The sequence below is a fragment of the Papilio machaon genome, chromosome 2 (genome assembly GCF_912999745.1).
Source record: "Papilio machaon chromosome 2, ilPapMach1.1, whole genome shotgun sequence".
Taxonomy (NCBI): Eukaryota; Metazoa; Arthropoda; class Insecta; order Lepidoptera; family Papilionidae; genus Papilio; species Papilio machaon.
The window spans coordinates 5,590,917-5,606,799 of record NC_059987.1 but is presented as its reverse complement, the minus strand read 5'-3'; the positions used below and the strand labels follow the sequence as shown (position 1 = coordinate 5,606,799).

Below are 15,883 nucleotides of genomic sequence, written 5' to 3'. Positions count from 1 at the left end.
TTATAATAAGTCCAATAAAAAAAAAATTCTTCAGGTCATATAACCCCACCGAGGTACTCGGAAAGTACCAAAATGGGGTCACCCAGGTTCAGTGCGGCTTGGTTGACTTCACGCATAACTTGTCAAAAATCTTTGAAATAAATCAGGTTATTGAATAAATCGTATACAATAGATCCTATTTACTACCGTTGATACACTTTTTATCGTTTAAATACAAGCAATGAAACATGAAACTAATGTTCACCCCTCTCGTGCTGTCACTAACCATTTAATGGCTATCAAAATTCCTTACGTTGTTAACTACGCCTTATACAGTAACCCGAATCTAGATAGGGCCAGTCTTAGAATGGTCCGACTGACAAACTGAAACAGCGCCATCTATTGGCTGCAAAATATGATTTAAAATTATTTTATTTGAACTAAATAAACTCGAATGCTATATGTAACACTTTCTTATTTTAGAATATACGCGGAAACATCTATAAAATGATTTAGCAATCTAAAAAAACTTATGGCGAGTGAAATTCGAACTTGTCTGTCACTAATTCAGAATTCTATTTCTTACGTCTACTGTTTGTATTTTGGGTCGATATAATATAACCCACTTCTATAACACAATTCAATAACACTTCGGGGAAAAAGACGAATCAAGGAACACCTTACTCGTCAATATTGGTGCAGTCGATTACACTCTGGTCCGTTTTTAATATTTGCCAAAGGAAATTACATACATATACAAACTAACAAAAATAAAATACAATATTGTTGTAGTAATTCTGAGTTAGGGTTTTCATTTATGATGAAATGGAACTTCGCTCCCATATTAAAAAAAACGTTTGACAGTAACGAAATCTTACATAGGCAATAATTTTAATAATTAGGGATGTTGAAATAAAAATCAAACATAAGTTTCATTCTTTTTTATTGGAAATAGTAACAAATATAAATAAATAATGCTTCCGTAATATACGAAAACATTTCGTAATATTCTATCCTTATGATAATTATGCGACTATAGCGCCTTTAATTTTTAGTTGAATCAACTATTAACGTACATTTAGTTACAAGTTTGTAAAGTACAATAATTTTAACCTTAGTTATGTCATGTTCTTTTATGGTACGTGATAATTTATAGTCTAAGAATAAGTATATAATATGGTTTAGACACATCTTAAACGTAAATAATTTCAAAGTTTAGTACAACATTAGAAACATACTGGGCTTACATTGGAACCACAAACGAGATTCTTTTCTTTAGTAAAACATGATTAATTTACCTTATTGATATTAGTGAAGTTATTTTACCATAAAAATTATATCTAAAGGAACTATAATTTACTTAAATATAAGTGCGTTACTAAGCTACTGTATACTGTACAAAATAAATGATTACAATCCAAGTCAGTCTTCTGCGTACACATTGCGTGTAGCATCACTCCCCTCTTTTGTACCTAAATCACAATCAAAATAATGGGTTACGAAGCTTTCTAGCCAACCCTTATTATATACCACACTCGGCTTACAATATTTGTATTCTGATGCTTAACAACCATTTTGCATATGTTTGTTGCCGTTAATGTTTCGAATTCTAACCGAGCCTCCCGTCAGTTTTTTCTCGATCTCTTCCAAACTCTTGCCACGAGTTTCCGGTACGAAGAAAATCACGAAGAACAGCCCAATGAGACAGATAACTGAGAACAACCACACAGTGCCATGCATGTATATAGCTTGGATTATATTTGGGAATGTCTTGGTCACAATGAAAGTACAGGTCCAGTTGAAGCCTGTCGCCAATGACGCCGCGTTTCCACGGATCTTCGAGGGCAAAATTTCTCCAAGCATCAACCAAGGAATGGGTCCGAATCCGATAGAGAATCCGAGTACATATATTATGAGGCAGGCGAGTGGCAGCCATCCGTATGGCTTGACATCAACTCCGACGTTTTGAAGATAGTAATAAGACCCTAAAGTCACTAAAGTCAAAATCATTGAGACTGAAGATATGTACAACAGTATTTTCCTTCCAAGTCTGTCTATAAGTACTGTGGCTATGAAAGTAGATATAAAGTTAACGACGCCTATTATGACCGATGATAATTTCGGATCGATGCTACTGCCCGCAGATTCGAAGATGGTCGAAGCGTAAAATATGACTGCGTTGATGCCGCTCAGTTGTTGGAAGAACATAAGACCCAAAGAGATGAGCACTGCTGGCATATATTTCACCGCGAATAGTTGTTTGAATTGGTTGCCACGTACGAGATCGGCCTCGGCTTGCGATCGTGTCAGTTCGCGCATTTCCTTCTCGATGTTAATATTTTTGCCTCTCAGCCATTGCAGCGCTTTGCGTGCATCTTCTGCGCGATTTTTGGTAAAATACCAACGTGGCGTTTCTGGCGTAATGAGCATCAACAGAAAAAAGGGAATAGCCAGTGCACCTCCCAAAAATGCCAAATGACTCCAGTCTAGCTTGGTGCCGGCAAAGAATGCTAGCAGTATACCGGTGTTACCCAAAGCGGTCGGTAGTAATCCCAGAGATCCTCGAACTTCCGGCTGAATCGTTTCTCCGAGATAAACAGGGAACGCAAGACTGCCGACGCCGACGCTCAGGCCGCAGAAAGCCCGTCCGGCCAACACCATGGCGATTCCATTAGCATTCGCTATTAACATCCAACCAAGAAAGAATGGTATCGCAGTGCCAATTATAGTGAGCTTTCTTCCGAAGCCTTCGATTAGTGGACCTCCCAGAATACCACCAGCCAACGCCGCCAAAGGCATTATACCACCGATCCAACTGATCTGTAAATACAAATAATAAGAATTATTTTCGCGTTTTTTCTAGAAATATTATTAAATTATATTTATCAAAAACAACTGTATGACTATTATAAATGTGGATATAGTGGTCGGAATCTAGTTTTATGGAAATGGTCAGAAATGTATTATAATAGTAAATTACCTCTTCTTTTCCAAGGATTAACGTCGCGTTCATGCTGGATTGAGCTGGCGATGTGTAGCCCGAGGAAAAGCCAACTATCATGGAACCCATAGACACGGCCAGAGCGGCGAACACCTGCAAAAATTAACGTTTAAATATATTAAACAGTTGTTATGCGATTACAAACAATGTTACATGTTATAAGATTAACCTGTTCAGATGACATATTACTGATAAGTTTAACGAAAATAGTCAACGTGTGATTAAAAAAGCATAGTCTTATTACATTACATTTTGAAAAGACATAGTTACGGGAAGCGTTCTTAAAAAGGTCTGAACTTCATGGAGTGAGTAGGTCTTATATGTACCTCACGGCTGTTGATCTATCCATAAATATGGATTTTTTCCTTAACCCCTTAGTACACATACTAGAACTTGTACAAACATAATGCTTTGCTATTTTGAGCTTTATTTGTTTGTTTTACCTAGCTATGTTTTTGAAGGCAAATATTACATGAATAATACATGTTCTTCTATTAATTTTCTTATAGTTATATAAGGACCTTTGTTACCTGTGTATAAATATAGAAATTATCAGCCGTAGAAATCACAAATATTTTTTTCACAAATCCCATTTTCAGTAAGTTGAGGTTAACAATGTAAAAAAGAATGTTTTCCACCAAAGCAATTAATTTTGGTTTACTGTTTCCCTTATCGATCGTTTGTTGTGGATTTTACGTTTCAAATTACTTCAATTATAACTTTACGAGAACGACTCGGAAAAATATGATTCTTCAAGCTAATTAGTTGTATAACTTATTTGTTGAATTCTAAGTGGTGAAGGAATTTAAAAAGAAATCTTACCTGTGTCCAAAGAAACAGGCTCTGCGTTGTTGGTGCATTGTAGGGCTGGCTGTCGCCGTTGATCGCATATTTATTTTTAATTTTATTGCTGTCAGTACTCAATTGTTTCACGAAAGGCACAGAATTGCGTAAGTTCTCGTCCTTGGCGCTCTTGATTTCCATTTCCATTTTGTATTTAAACTCGTTCCCCAAGCTGATCTGACGCAACTGTTGGAAGTGGCGCCGAGTTTTCTCGAACGAGTCTTGTTCGTCTTCGCTACTGCTTTCAGTGGACACGTTCTCCGGGATGGCGGCGTAGTTAGGCGCAAGGGTCCCCTGGGAACCGCAGGACGTAGCTAGCGAGGTGCAGGTGGTAGACGCTGACAACGTAGGCCGCGATGGCACTCTGGCGTATTTCGGACCTCTTGCACGATAGAGGCGCTCCTCGTCTCCTTGTCCTCGCCGTGTCTGTTCGCTCCCTCCCTGTAAATAAACAAATACATTTTAATATTCTTATTTATTTCGGTTAGTTGTACTCGTTATTCTATTGTATACAATATTTACCCTCAAATGCAGGGCCTACTCGGTTGGTCTTGTCCACTAAACGGGCAATACTGATTTACCATCCGCAAACATACCCCATTTATTGTATTCACTATCTTATGTGCGTAAGTCAGTAATATAGATAGATAAGACTTATGAACTGAGTCTGAGGTCAGACTTAAGAAAACATCGCTTTATTGACTACGGTCCATATGATCGTAGCATGGACATGATAACCTAACGATATACATAAGGCGTCCACCCTGACCTTTTCACCACGTCAATTCCTGGTACAGACATCACACGGGATTAACTATTATATTAAAATTGCTCGCACTGATACTGTTCTGAGAATACGATAGCGAGTGCACTTTCCAAAGCGAACTGTCCACGAATACCACCTACCGGCGGCCCATTGTTTATATCGATTATTGATATCATCAGACGCTTGTCGACTATAATGATGTTTATGAAACATAAAATATAAACTCTTTCTTCTGTTGTCGTACCTGTTGAAAATATTTCTTTGAATCGTAGGTAATTGAAGCGACCAGAAATAGATATTGCGTTATTTCAACGATCGATTACCGAAATACAATAACAGTTATATCATCCTTTATTTAAATTTTATCCTTTGCTTTTTGTATCTATTATAAATGTTCGAATTACCTTTAAATCATTATTAAAAGTATTATAATTGGTATTTGTTTTATGTAATTCTTTACTATCATTCATTATTTCACAACAAATTTTCATGTAAATTAATATTGTACATATAAAATATACGAAATTATGACAAATTCTTTCTGTCATATCAAAATGACATCAAATTCAGTTGTAGGCAACAAAATTCCTCTTTCAAAGTTTATATGGTAATATTAATTTTATTTACTGATAACGATTCTAACTATTTTCTTGTTATTTTGTTTATCTTTCTTGACCTTTTATATAAATGGGTCAACCGACACGTGTCTGATAGGGAATACTCATTTCGCTCTTTGTGTTTGCAAATTAACTATTTTATATAATCAGGCAATGAAACATATTTAATTGCCGTAGACATGCTTGGGGGTAGTGACAGTATCTACATGGGTACATCTACAGGGGTAGTGACTAACAATATAATAATCAAGCACTGCTTCCTAGGAAGTATAAAATTATATTTAATCAGGATTAGAAAAAAATATTAAATCCTTTCGCAAGTACAGAAAAAAAATTGTGTGTAAAATGTCACACACTACTCCACTGGTAAACAAATCTACAGCTTGTAGCAGTACAGTCATAGACATTTTATACCACTATATAGTTTAACGTATTGTTTACATTACATATTTATTTACTTTCAATAAATAAAAATGAAAAGTGCTTTGTTCATTGTTATTTTTGGTAAATATAATACTTATGCATAAACAACAATTTAATTAGCTATGAGAAATTAATACCAATTGCTGACAACAGCAATAGTATATGCATAAATATTATACTATTACTCATTATGAGAAAAAAATGACTCGTAGATACGCAAAACAATTAGTTCACAATCACTGTCAACTTTGAGTTGATACATACGGGAGTGTGTGAAGTAATTTGAATAAAATTAAAATTCTCTCTCACTTTTTATTTCTTTTTTAAAGTGAACAAATTAGTCATTGGCTTCGTTTATACCAGTATCAAATAACCGTCGCATGGCAAAACTAATCTTTTAGCAAGCGTCTTCTTTCCCATCGTTCATATTCCTTTATTTGTTACTAATATTTATATATTAAGTAGTACCTATAAGTGCTTTTTTAATGTTACGTAAACACAGCATTTTATTGACTCGTGATGGTAAAAGTAAACAATGTGTCATATCTGTGTCCTAAATCCTAACTTATATTTCCAAATACATATTCCATTTTTTGAGGACTCTAAAAAGACACAAACACAACACAAACTGCCTCGTTTACTTGCGATATTTTTTATTTAGATTGAAATAATTGTAGACTTGTACCTACATGTTATATTTTTTTACTAATCTGGACCTTAACCCTTTCTGAATATTGCTTCTTATCTTTGCGGCAACTTTTAGTTAGTCATTATTCTTCATAAGCTAAATAAACATTCTTTATCAATAAGAATTCCATAATTTTGTTAACACTAGATATACCAGCGATTTGAATATACCTATTTCTACCAGACCAGTCAAAATGACTGGTGCATAAAAAATTTACATAAAAAATAAAAATTTGGTATAATTATAAAAAGATACGGATTCAGGTAATTTCTTTGCAGCTTTATCAATTTTGATGTGTTTATGTTTTGTACTTAGTACTTTTTTATTAGGTTTGCTCTTATAAACAGTAAGTGTGCATCCATTAGATTGGTACAACAACATTGAGAAACGTGCCATACTGTCTTTATTCAGTTTGCAAATTTTCGGCACTTCCCTCTTGTTTGCGCGTATTGTTCCAAGTAATGAAGTGTTTTTAGATCGTAATTTCAACGCCAAAGGAATACTTGTAAAAAAAATTATCAGTTGTTACAGTTCTACCCTTCATGGTATATGGTTCAAGAAGTTTCATCACGGTCAATTCGCTTAGGGGGTTGATGCATTTCGTGTTTCGTCTTTTCCTAAATGCGGAAAGCCATTTACCACATATTTCGTCTCTACATCGGACGCCAACCAAATTTTTATGCCAAATTTTTGAGGGTTTGTTTGGCATATATTGAGTAAATCTGCATCTGGCCTTTGTTGGAAAAAGTTGCTCATCCACGGTAATATAAGCTCCCGGTTTGAAGCAATTTTTACTGTTTTCAATAAATTTATCCCAAACTGCTGAGACTAAAGCGAACTTGCCTGTCTGCAAAAGTTGACTCCAAAGACGATAACAAAAAACGCTTCAGTGCTATATGTACTGTATCGGTCTCATGATTCCCAAAATATATTTTTTCATACAAACACAACCTGTCATTTTGACTGGTACTGGTATAAATGTCAACAACAAAAATTATATTTGTTACTAATGTATATAAAATAACATTAAGTTTATAAAACGTACTCTCTTATTATAGCTACAAAAGTCATAACATCATTTCTGAAAAAAAATGTGTAATATAGTAGGAAGTTTGAATTGAAATTGCACAACCAGTCTAAATGACTGGTCTGGTAAATCTAGTGTTAAAAACATTTAATTTCGTGAAATTATGTACGTAGATACTGTAGACGAAAGGTTTCTTGGTTCAAGGTTACACGAATTGAAATAAAAAATTTCAGTAAGCGATAAAATGTATTCTACTTGCTGCCATCTATCGCAAGTAACTCTGAACTGCTGCAACCTAATAGGTTACCTAAAGTCGTATCATAGTTTATTCATATTTGTCACTAGATGGCACTGCTTTACTGAAAGTTGCAACTTGAATTAATTTGCATTATTTCATTAAATAAATCTTGACTGTCATTTACTCTTTAACTAGAAATTTTACTATTATATAATAATTAAAAGAATTATTTTAAATATTTGTCATGCAATTCTGTTTCGGTCACAAACAAACAAGTTATTTATGATAATAATGTAACGGGTCGACACACAGGAAGTGAGCAATGTACACAAAAACGAAAGTAAAGATTTCGCATACGGAAAGCAATAACTAGCAGTCAGTAGTCGCAGACTGGCTGACCTTGCAAGGCCGATGTTCGAGCCTAGAAAGCCTTGACTTCATGAATAAAATCGTTTCTAACATAGTTTCTAAATTGTTTGTAAAAGTACAAAAACGGAAGATGTTCTAGTTGTGATGTGAATAATGCAAAGGAATGGCAATATTTATAATCTTGGTTGCCGAGCAACGAATTCCATCGAGCGGTCAACGCGCCAGTCGGTCTGCGCACCGCGCCTCCGCTCCACTTCCAGAGTTTTCCAAGCCGAATGTTACATTCGGGTGTTACGGTTTTATTTAAGACATGCGTACAAAAAGTGTGTCTAGATATTTTTTTGTTTATAAATTGTTTCCTATGTAGTATTACAATTTTATGATAAATAGTGCAAATAGAGCGCATAGCAAACTTACCATTTCTGTGGAGAGCTGCTTCAGGTATCCCATAATTTTCCCAACAGCGTTGGGGTTATTCTTATTGAAGCTCATCTTGACCACTATTCAGCAAATTTGCTTAAAAGTCTTAACGTCAAGGAACGTCGAAATGATAATGTCTATAGAATATATCACCACGAACAACAGTTTTTATTCTCAAATGTAAAAGTTGTATATAATCCAGATTCGCGATAAGCCACCGATTAAATACACATCACTCGCACGTATTTATTTGAGTATGTGTAGCTTCAGGGTAGCGCGGCCGGAAAGCGGGCGAACACTATTGTCGCGACTTGACACAGTTTCGTAAGACGTCGGTTCGTAAATAAAGTGAAAACTTTTTGTTTTCATACAACAATTTATATTATTTCGCGCCGTTATCCTGCAAGGGTGCACAACATTCAACTATATTTCAGGCCCGATCAACATGCGAAAATGTTGGCAGCGCGTAACTGCTTTCTCGGAGCTCAAGTTATGTATTGAAATTTGTAGATGGCAGCGCAGTGTTTTATAGGAAGGTTGGCAGCGGTCGGCGTCGACGTGCCCCCCTTGCGCCGCTCGTTCGCCCCTTCTGTACATGTAATGGCGTTGCGTCTGTGTTCGTGTCGATACCAGCGTGTGTGAGTACACGCACACAAACACACCCCGACTGAATGTTCACCTGAACTGAAAATTTGCATAATAGCTAGAATTGGTAACTGCCTCTAGTCATGCGCAATTGCGACCCTATAACATCTAAACGAAACGTATAAAGTACCATTTAAAACACTCAAATCCGTGTGTATTAAAATATAGTTTTGAATTATTTTTTAAATTAGACTCATGGAAATCCTCAACGTTATCGCACGCTAAACTTTTACTGCGTTCTTAATTACTTTCATATTTTATTAGCGTGTATTAATAGACATGACAAGATTAATGTCTAGTGTGACGGTATTACAATGTTACATGATTAAACCACGTCAAATATTAGTGAAGAGTAACGTAAACGTTCTTTTTAGTTAAACTTTTTTAGATTAGCGTAGAACTTGAAATATATATTTATTTCCTAATAAATCGCAGTAAGTCTTTATCTGTGTGCATCTTGAACATTGTAAAAAACAATTATTCCATTGTCAACATCAAAAAAAAAAAATACATTGTATAGGAAATTTACGGTCTCATATTATGATTCACGAATTCATGTGCTCCATCATAAAATCAAAACAAGGACATCAACTTGGACGACAATATCGAATTTATAAAACTGATTAAAGAATGTAACTACGATATATTCTTAAGAACTTTTCATGAGAGAAAAATATTCAACGAGACGTCGCTTTTTATGAGAGATTCGAGACGTCTGCCGAGATCTCCCCCTTTTTTCCCAACCCTCGCCCGTCTAGTCTCCCCTTCTAAGGGAATCCCGTCTCGTGGGATCTCTGTTTGAATATCCAATTTTAACTGTATGTATTTATATTTTAGTCTATTGCATGAAATAATTTTTATAGATAGGTATTCTATATATGTATGAATATGTATGTTAGATTTTTGATAGCGACGTAGCACGAATGAAAACACTGGAAAGAAGGAAGAAAGAAGACCGAAACTCATGCTGCTGTTACCAATGTTTTTTTTAATAAAAAATAGAACCAAAAATAATTTTCACAATTAGCAGCTAATTAGGGGCTAATTAGCTAGCTAGCCAAAATTTATTTACCTTTCTACTGTTTTTAATCTTTCAACTTTGTAGAAAATCGAATTATGATGTTTTTAGATACATTGATTCAGTAAAAATAAAAGTTTCACGTCATATTGGCTCGATGCATATGGTTAGTATTATGCATGTTTGTATCGGAATGTAGGCGGAGCGCATACGTCACGGCAGCCGATTACGCGCTCGGCAAAGGCAACGCCGATCCGCGCCACGGCAAATTTATTGTGTCATGCATTTCGTTTACACCAGCCAAATGACTGGGCAAGTGTCACCCACAATTCACGAAGCTGTAATTTTATCATTTGTACTCGGCACGCTGTCCGTTTAATTTAATTGTTTCGAATATACCTACTAAAAACTTAGTAGTAGACCGGCAAAGTTATCTGACTCAGTGCAATAAGTCAAATTAAATTATGCTAGCTCACAAGGCGGCATCCTTTTCAATGTCAAAAAGAGCCATAAGTTTAAATTATACGACAATGATCTTATAGCAGTTTTTTGATATTGACAGAGTATCGTCTACAAGTTTTTAAGGTTGTCCTCAAAATTTCCAAGCTACTTCCAAAATTCGCCAAAACCAAACTGTAAGCAAATTATTTACAACTTATATCCTGAATGCCCACAATAATTTCTTACTATTTAAATTGATAATCCACATAAAATGATACAACTTTAGGATTATTAAAAAAAAACTTATTATTAAGCACCTCGTAATATGGTAAGGATCTGAGAATCTTCTAAATCTTTTAATGAATGAAATGGATAATACTAATCTCCTGCTATCTTTTAGAATTATTTTTTCTATATTTTAGTATTAAGTAGGCTTATTATATGATTTTAATAAGTAATTCTTTATTGTATGTTGTTATATTCAGTCATTCAAATACTAAAGACGATTTCGTAAGGTTGTCGCAGCATGCGTGCTCCAAATCACGTGCGCAAGAAAACAGTGCCTATGCTTGGCGTTAGTGCGTGTGGTCGGCGCGCGGCTGGCTGCATTGTGGCGCGTGTGCCCCGCCCCCGGACTTACACACGTAAACGAACATTTTGAGCTTTTGCATCAGACCGCGTCATAGATGAACGAACTAGAAGGTTGCCCGACTCGACGACGTGACTCGCGCAGCACGCGCCAATATTCTTTACAGTTTAAGATTTGTTCGTATTAGCGTGTCAGTTAGTTTTGCTTGAAGGTAATTTCTTTTTATCGAAATCTTTCGGTGGAGGTATGTGATGTATTAAATATTTGCTGTTTGTTTCTCAGGAGTATTTTTTATTGCTATTTATCTACCTCCTACTATATGAGTATTTCAAAACTTATTTAGACGTTCCTTTTTCCTGATGCGTAATAACCATACAAACGTATCAAAATACACTAAAAAGCGCGGGAACCGACTTCGGTCGATGTGCATGGGCACACACACACACACATATCCCATGTACACGCACTCGCACATTGATGTATAAACATTCACATGTGTCACGGATTCAAAAAGCCAATGGAATATTACTAGCGGCTCTGGCTGTTACCGCGACTCTCGAACATTCTTAAACGGAATGTACATCAACAAGACGCTACCCGTCACCCGTGCTTACACTGAAGAAAGCGCGCTACACTCAATTTAATTTATAAACATTTTTTTCGTTTCAATTCTTGATTACCAATTCATGCGTGTAAAGGTGAACTGTAAACTATAATCAATTATTTAAAAGATGTTTGTACTTACAGCACATCACCAAAACTTAATCGTCTAACGACGTGTATTTGATGGAAACTGAATTTTAAGCTCTAGTAGTTTTAGATTTAATGATAGAAACAATTTTATTCACATGAACTAACCAGACATGTCCATTTCATGTAAAAGCTTACTTTTTACTGAAATGTGAAAACGTTTCAGTACAGTCTAGAATGATTAAATTAAAAAAAGAAAGATTTTCCTATTATGTATGAATCAATGACCTTGTTGTGTGAAAATTGTTATCGTATAATTGATCTCTATGGTGTATTTCCGAGACGAATAGATAAAGGAGATGATACATGATCATAATAGAGATGCATGTCACGCGTCTCGCTTCGCCGGGAGTGCCTTATCTTATCAATAAATATAGATAAAATGGTGATTAAAATTTTCCGCTAAACTTCGAGGAGGAATTTCAACATACATTTTGCCCGGTCAGTTGGATAAAACACTATCGTTAACTATTTTAACTGTATTCAGTTACTGCAAAGTATTTTAAAATTTTATTAAAATACTTTTTTATTTTACGTCGCATTAACTTTAAAATGTCCATTGAATTAGAATAAAAAATCAAGGATAATAAATGTGTGTTTCGTGGCATATATATTATACAAATTATTACTCGTCGAAATACCTTCTTAAAGAACAAAGTGTACTTACAGAAAGCTTATTACTTAGGTATCTGGTAAGTATAATTATTTGGACTTTTTCTCCATACATTTGAAGTATAATCCTGAATTAAATCAAATTCTTGTGTTTCTTGTCTATATATATGTACAATTTTTATTGTTTTGTCTGTGGGTTTGTATGTATGTAAATCCTAAACGACTGGAACAATTTTGACGAGTGAAGTGGCATTCGATTCGTCTTCTTCCCCGGAGTCATATGGTATATTACATCAGCACAAAACACATATAGTGGACGTAAGATATAAAATTCTAAATTAGGGAAAAACAAGTTCAAATCACACCCGCCATAACTTTTTTTACTATTGCTTAATATTTATTTGTGTTTTCGAAAAGCGAGGCTATTTTGTCTATATTAATACCGTTACAAATTTATAAATTAAAAGATTACTGAAATTACCGTTACTAAATTAAATGAAATATTACAGTAGGTAGTCGTCAATGTAGCTTTAGTAAATATAACTTATCATTCTAAATATTTTCCGTTTGGTAAGAATCCACAAACAACGCATTGATCAAGGATATCCAATTATAGATTACCGCAAAGTTATTTGATACGAAGACTTGCGACGCCAGCAACGTGAGTTCACTGCAAAGTAAATATAAATTACTAAATACATATAAAAAGCCACGAAAGGAAAAAAACGTAAATATGTATAAACGTATACGTTATATCACATTAATGTGTGTGTGTGTGTGTTTTTGTTACATCACATTATAAAAACAATGGATATTTTATTGGTTAGGGACATAATTGATCTTAAAAGTAGGTAAATTGGCTTTGGGGATCTGTGGTAACGGTTCATTTTGGAAAAGGGGGTCACTTGTCCAAAATAGTTTGAGGATCCCAGTCTAGACAATGCCTCAGAAAAATTAGAAAATAAACAAGTCTATGCTCCAAAGATGAATTCTAACAATATAATTAGTTGTTTGATTGGTTGAAACTAAACGCCGACAGTACATCTAAATGAATTCGGAGTAGAGATGTGTTCAGAGTTTTTAAGTGTTAAAACTCATCGTTCCAATACTACATACAAATCGTGATGTGTTCTCAGTGCGGTGGCATTCAAAGCTTATGTTTACATTTGGCTACCGCCTTATATCCACTGGTGTTCCTCAGACTTCCAGCACTTTCTATCTTGTTCGAATTTTCTTATCGCTTCTTTGTATTGTTTTGATATTGAATATGATTCAATGTTTTATCTGTTGGTTCGATAGGTGTTTTACATAATCTACTAGTTAAATTTAAATGTTAATTTCACTACTGTAAATGTAGAAATTAACTAAGTAATAAATTTCAAACTGTTACACTATTTAATTTATTCTTAGCAAGCCACATAATATTTGACCGTTACGACTTTTTCACTATATTCCGGCTATATTTTTTGATAACTTTGATATTAAAATGCAAAGAATGGAAACAACATCCAAAAGACAAAAACTATCAATTTTTAATACAGTAAAAATAAATTCTTTATTTATTAGTCAGTCATCCATTAAAATAATGAATGTTATCGGAAGTTATAACATTCGATGCCATGTGCTTGTGCAGTAACAAGGTGGCACGATGTTTTTTTATTGTCTGAATATAGTATGTAGATAATCGTGACGTTCGTATTAGACGCAAGCTGCGTTAGCTGGCACTCCACTCAATAACCCAGTGTCCAGTGTTAAGAGCCTGTAATAAAAGTTGGACAATTATTTACCGACTCAAATATTCTACAAGTAAACCATGATTATCCTTTAACATTTTTTGCGTAGTGTAACATAGCGTAACATTCAGTGCGTTAAGGTTAGCTAGATCGTTCTGTGTTCAATTTTTTTATTTTATTTTTAAACAACAAAGATAATGACAGGGATGACGATATATTCTATACAGGGATTTTCGTCTCAAAACAAACTAAATGATGTTATTAGTCTTACATTCTTAGACGTTAATGGCAATAACCTTTCATACGATGAGTGATTTTGGAAGTTATCATTTCTAAATCCTTTTAAATGGACTTCTTCATGAGAGAGTCAATCTAAATACATATGTTTAGACAACATTTGATACATACCTGTTACTATATGTTAAAATTATTGTCTTTATAAGTATGTATAGAGTTTGAGTGTATAAATGTAGAGTATGTATATATGAATTTATGTTTGAACACTAATGTGGAGTATTCGTACTTACATGTTTAAAACATTTCATTAACAGAGTTTGTTGTCTACGACATCAAAGTAATGTTAATTTTTGTAGATGTATTTAAATTATATTGCCATGTAAGCAGTCTGCGACTATGGTATTTGTATCTCTATTTTCATTTTTTTTTTGTATGAAGCTAAATCTGATCATTTATAAAGACGAGCATTATTAACGTATTATCCATGAAATAAACAATGGACGACGGAGTTTAAATCGCATCGCAAGTGGCGTGCTATGTGAACTAAATACATTTTATAAGTGCCCGTTTAGCACAATTGCTAGTTAAAAGTAGGCTGGAATTCATTCAAAGTTCGTTGACATAGTAAATTAATGTATATTATTATTGTAAAGAGGAAATATTTGATTGTTTGTATGCACTGAATAGGGTCTAAAATTATTTAATTTAATTCAAAAATTCTTTTACAGTTGGGAAGCTACACTATTTTTTAATGCCGTGCGCACAAAGTCGCTGGTAACTGCTAGTATTAAATATAGCGGTAGTCTAAAACTTTGTCAGCGCAAAAAACATATAGCTTATAATATGCCTGTACACATCAGTTAATTTTCAGTCAAAAAATCCTTCCAGCCTTTCCAGAGGTTACCCGGAACAAACGCGGACTTGTGGACAGACAGACAGATAAAAATTGGATTTTCTTTACAAAATAACATACATCATGTTCGTGAAATATTATTTTTTTCGATATTCCATACAGACACTCCAATTTTATTGATTGCATTATGTAGATCTGTATGTATAGTTATTAGAAAAGTTTTGTCTGTGTTGTCCTTACTTTTATATTTTTTCTTACTGTAAGTATCCACTACTATAAAATCCAACAAAAACATATTCTTGTACATATCATTTCCTTAAACAATACAGACATAACATTGTAATTGTACGTTTTCAAAATAGATTTTTTTTAATATGGTAGAAAATTTAAAAAAAATTATATTTTTCTTATTCTCGCATAACGGATAATAGGATGGCATAAAAAAAAGTTGGAGAGCTGCATATACAAGTACTACATAAATATATTGTCAGCAAGTGGCAACGGCCGTCCTTGTCTGTGGTGTTACGTAAAGCCGAAGGTCAGCGCAACCGAGCCCCCGTCATCGAACGTCTCCGTTTCTTGTTCCACTTGAATAATAATACACAAGTTGAGCTGCTTCGAATGTCTTACTTTA

General features: G+C 34.3%; 2 protein-coding genes across 3 annotated transcripts in view; one reads left to right on the top strand and one right to left on the bottom strand.

The window, feature by feature from the left end:
* The window catches only part of LOC106709049 (RING-box protein 2), a 34,886-nt gene that overhangs the window by 6,515 nt on the left and 12,488 nt on the right, over positions 1 to 15,883 (top strand). The window lies entirely within an intron of this gene.
* Positions 946 to 8,882, bottom strand: LOC106709047 (facilitated trehalose transporter Tret1). 2 transcript variants are annotated; one of them, XM_014500705.2, is made up of 4 exons: positions 8,369 to 8,882; positions 3,803 to 4,264; positions 2,960 to 3,073; positions 946 to 2,799 (listed from the first exon to the last, which is right to left on the bottom strand). In XM_014500705.2, exons 1-4 carry the CDS (start codon positions 8,441 to 8,443, stop codon positions 1,543 to 1,545), a joined length of 1,908 nt encoding a protein of 635 aa, XP_014356191.1. In that variant the 5' UTR covers positions 8,444 to 8,882; the 3' UTR covers positions 946 to 1,542. The 2 variants fall into 2 exon arrangements, 1 of the variants encoding a protein (XP_014356191.1); XR_001356927.2 differs by lacking the exons at positions 946 to 2,799; positions 2,960 to 3,073; positions 8,369 to 8,882 and adding an exon at positions 4,346 to 4,961 and having other exon boundaries at positions 4,182 to 4,264.

What these genes read in the sequence shown, in the direction of transcription:
- LOC106709047 (XM_014500705.2), bottom strand. Translation starts at nt 8,443, where the DNA reads ATGAGCTTCAATAAGAATAACCCCAACGCTGTTGGGAAAATTATGGGA. An exon ending in AGCAGCTCTCCACAGAAATG is followed by an intron (nt 4,265 to 8,368) that starts GTAAGTTTGCTA and finishes GTTTATTTACAG; the next exon opens with GGAGGGAGCGAACAGACACG. An exon ending in GCCTGTTTCTTTGGACACAG is followed by an intron (nt 3,074 to 3,802) that starts GTAAGATTTCTT and finishes TAATTTTTGCAG; the next exon opens with GTGTTCGCCGCTCTGGCCGT.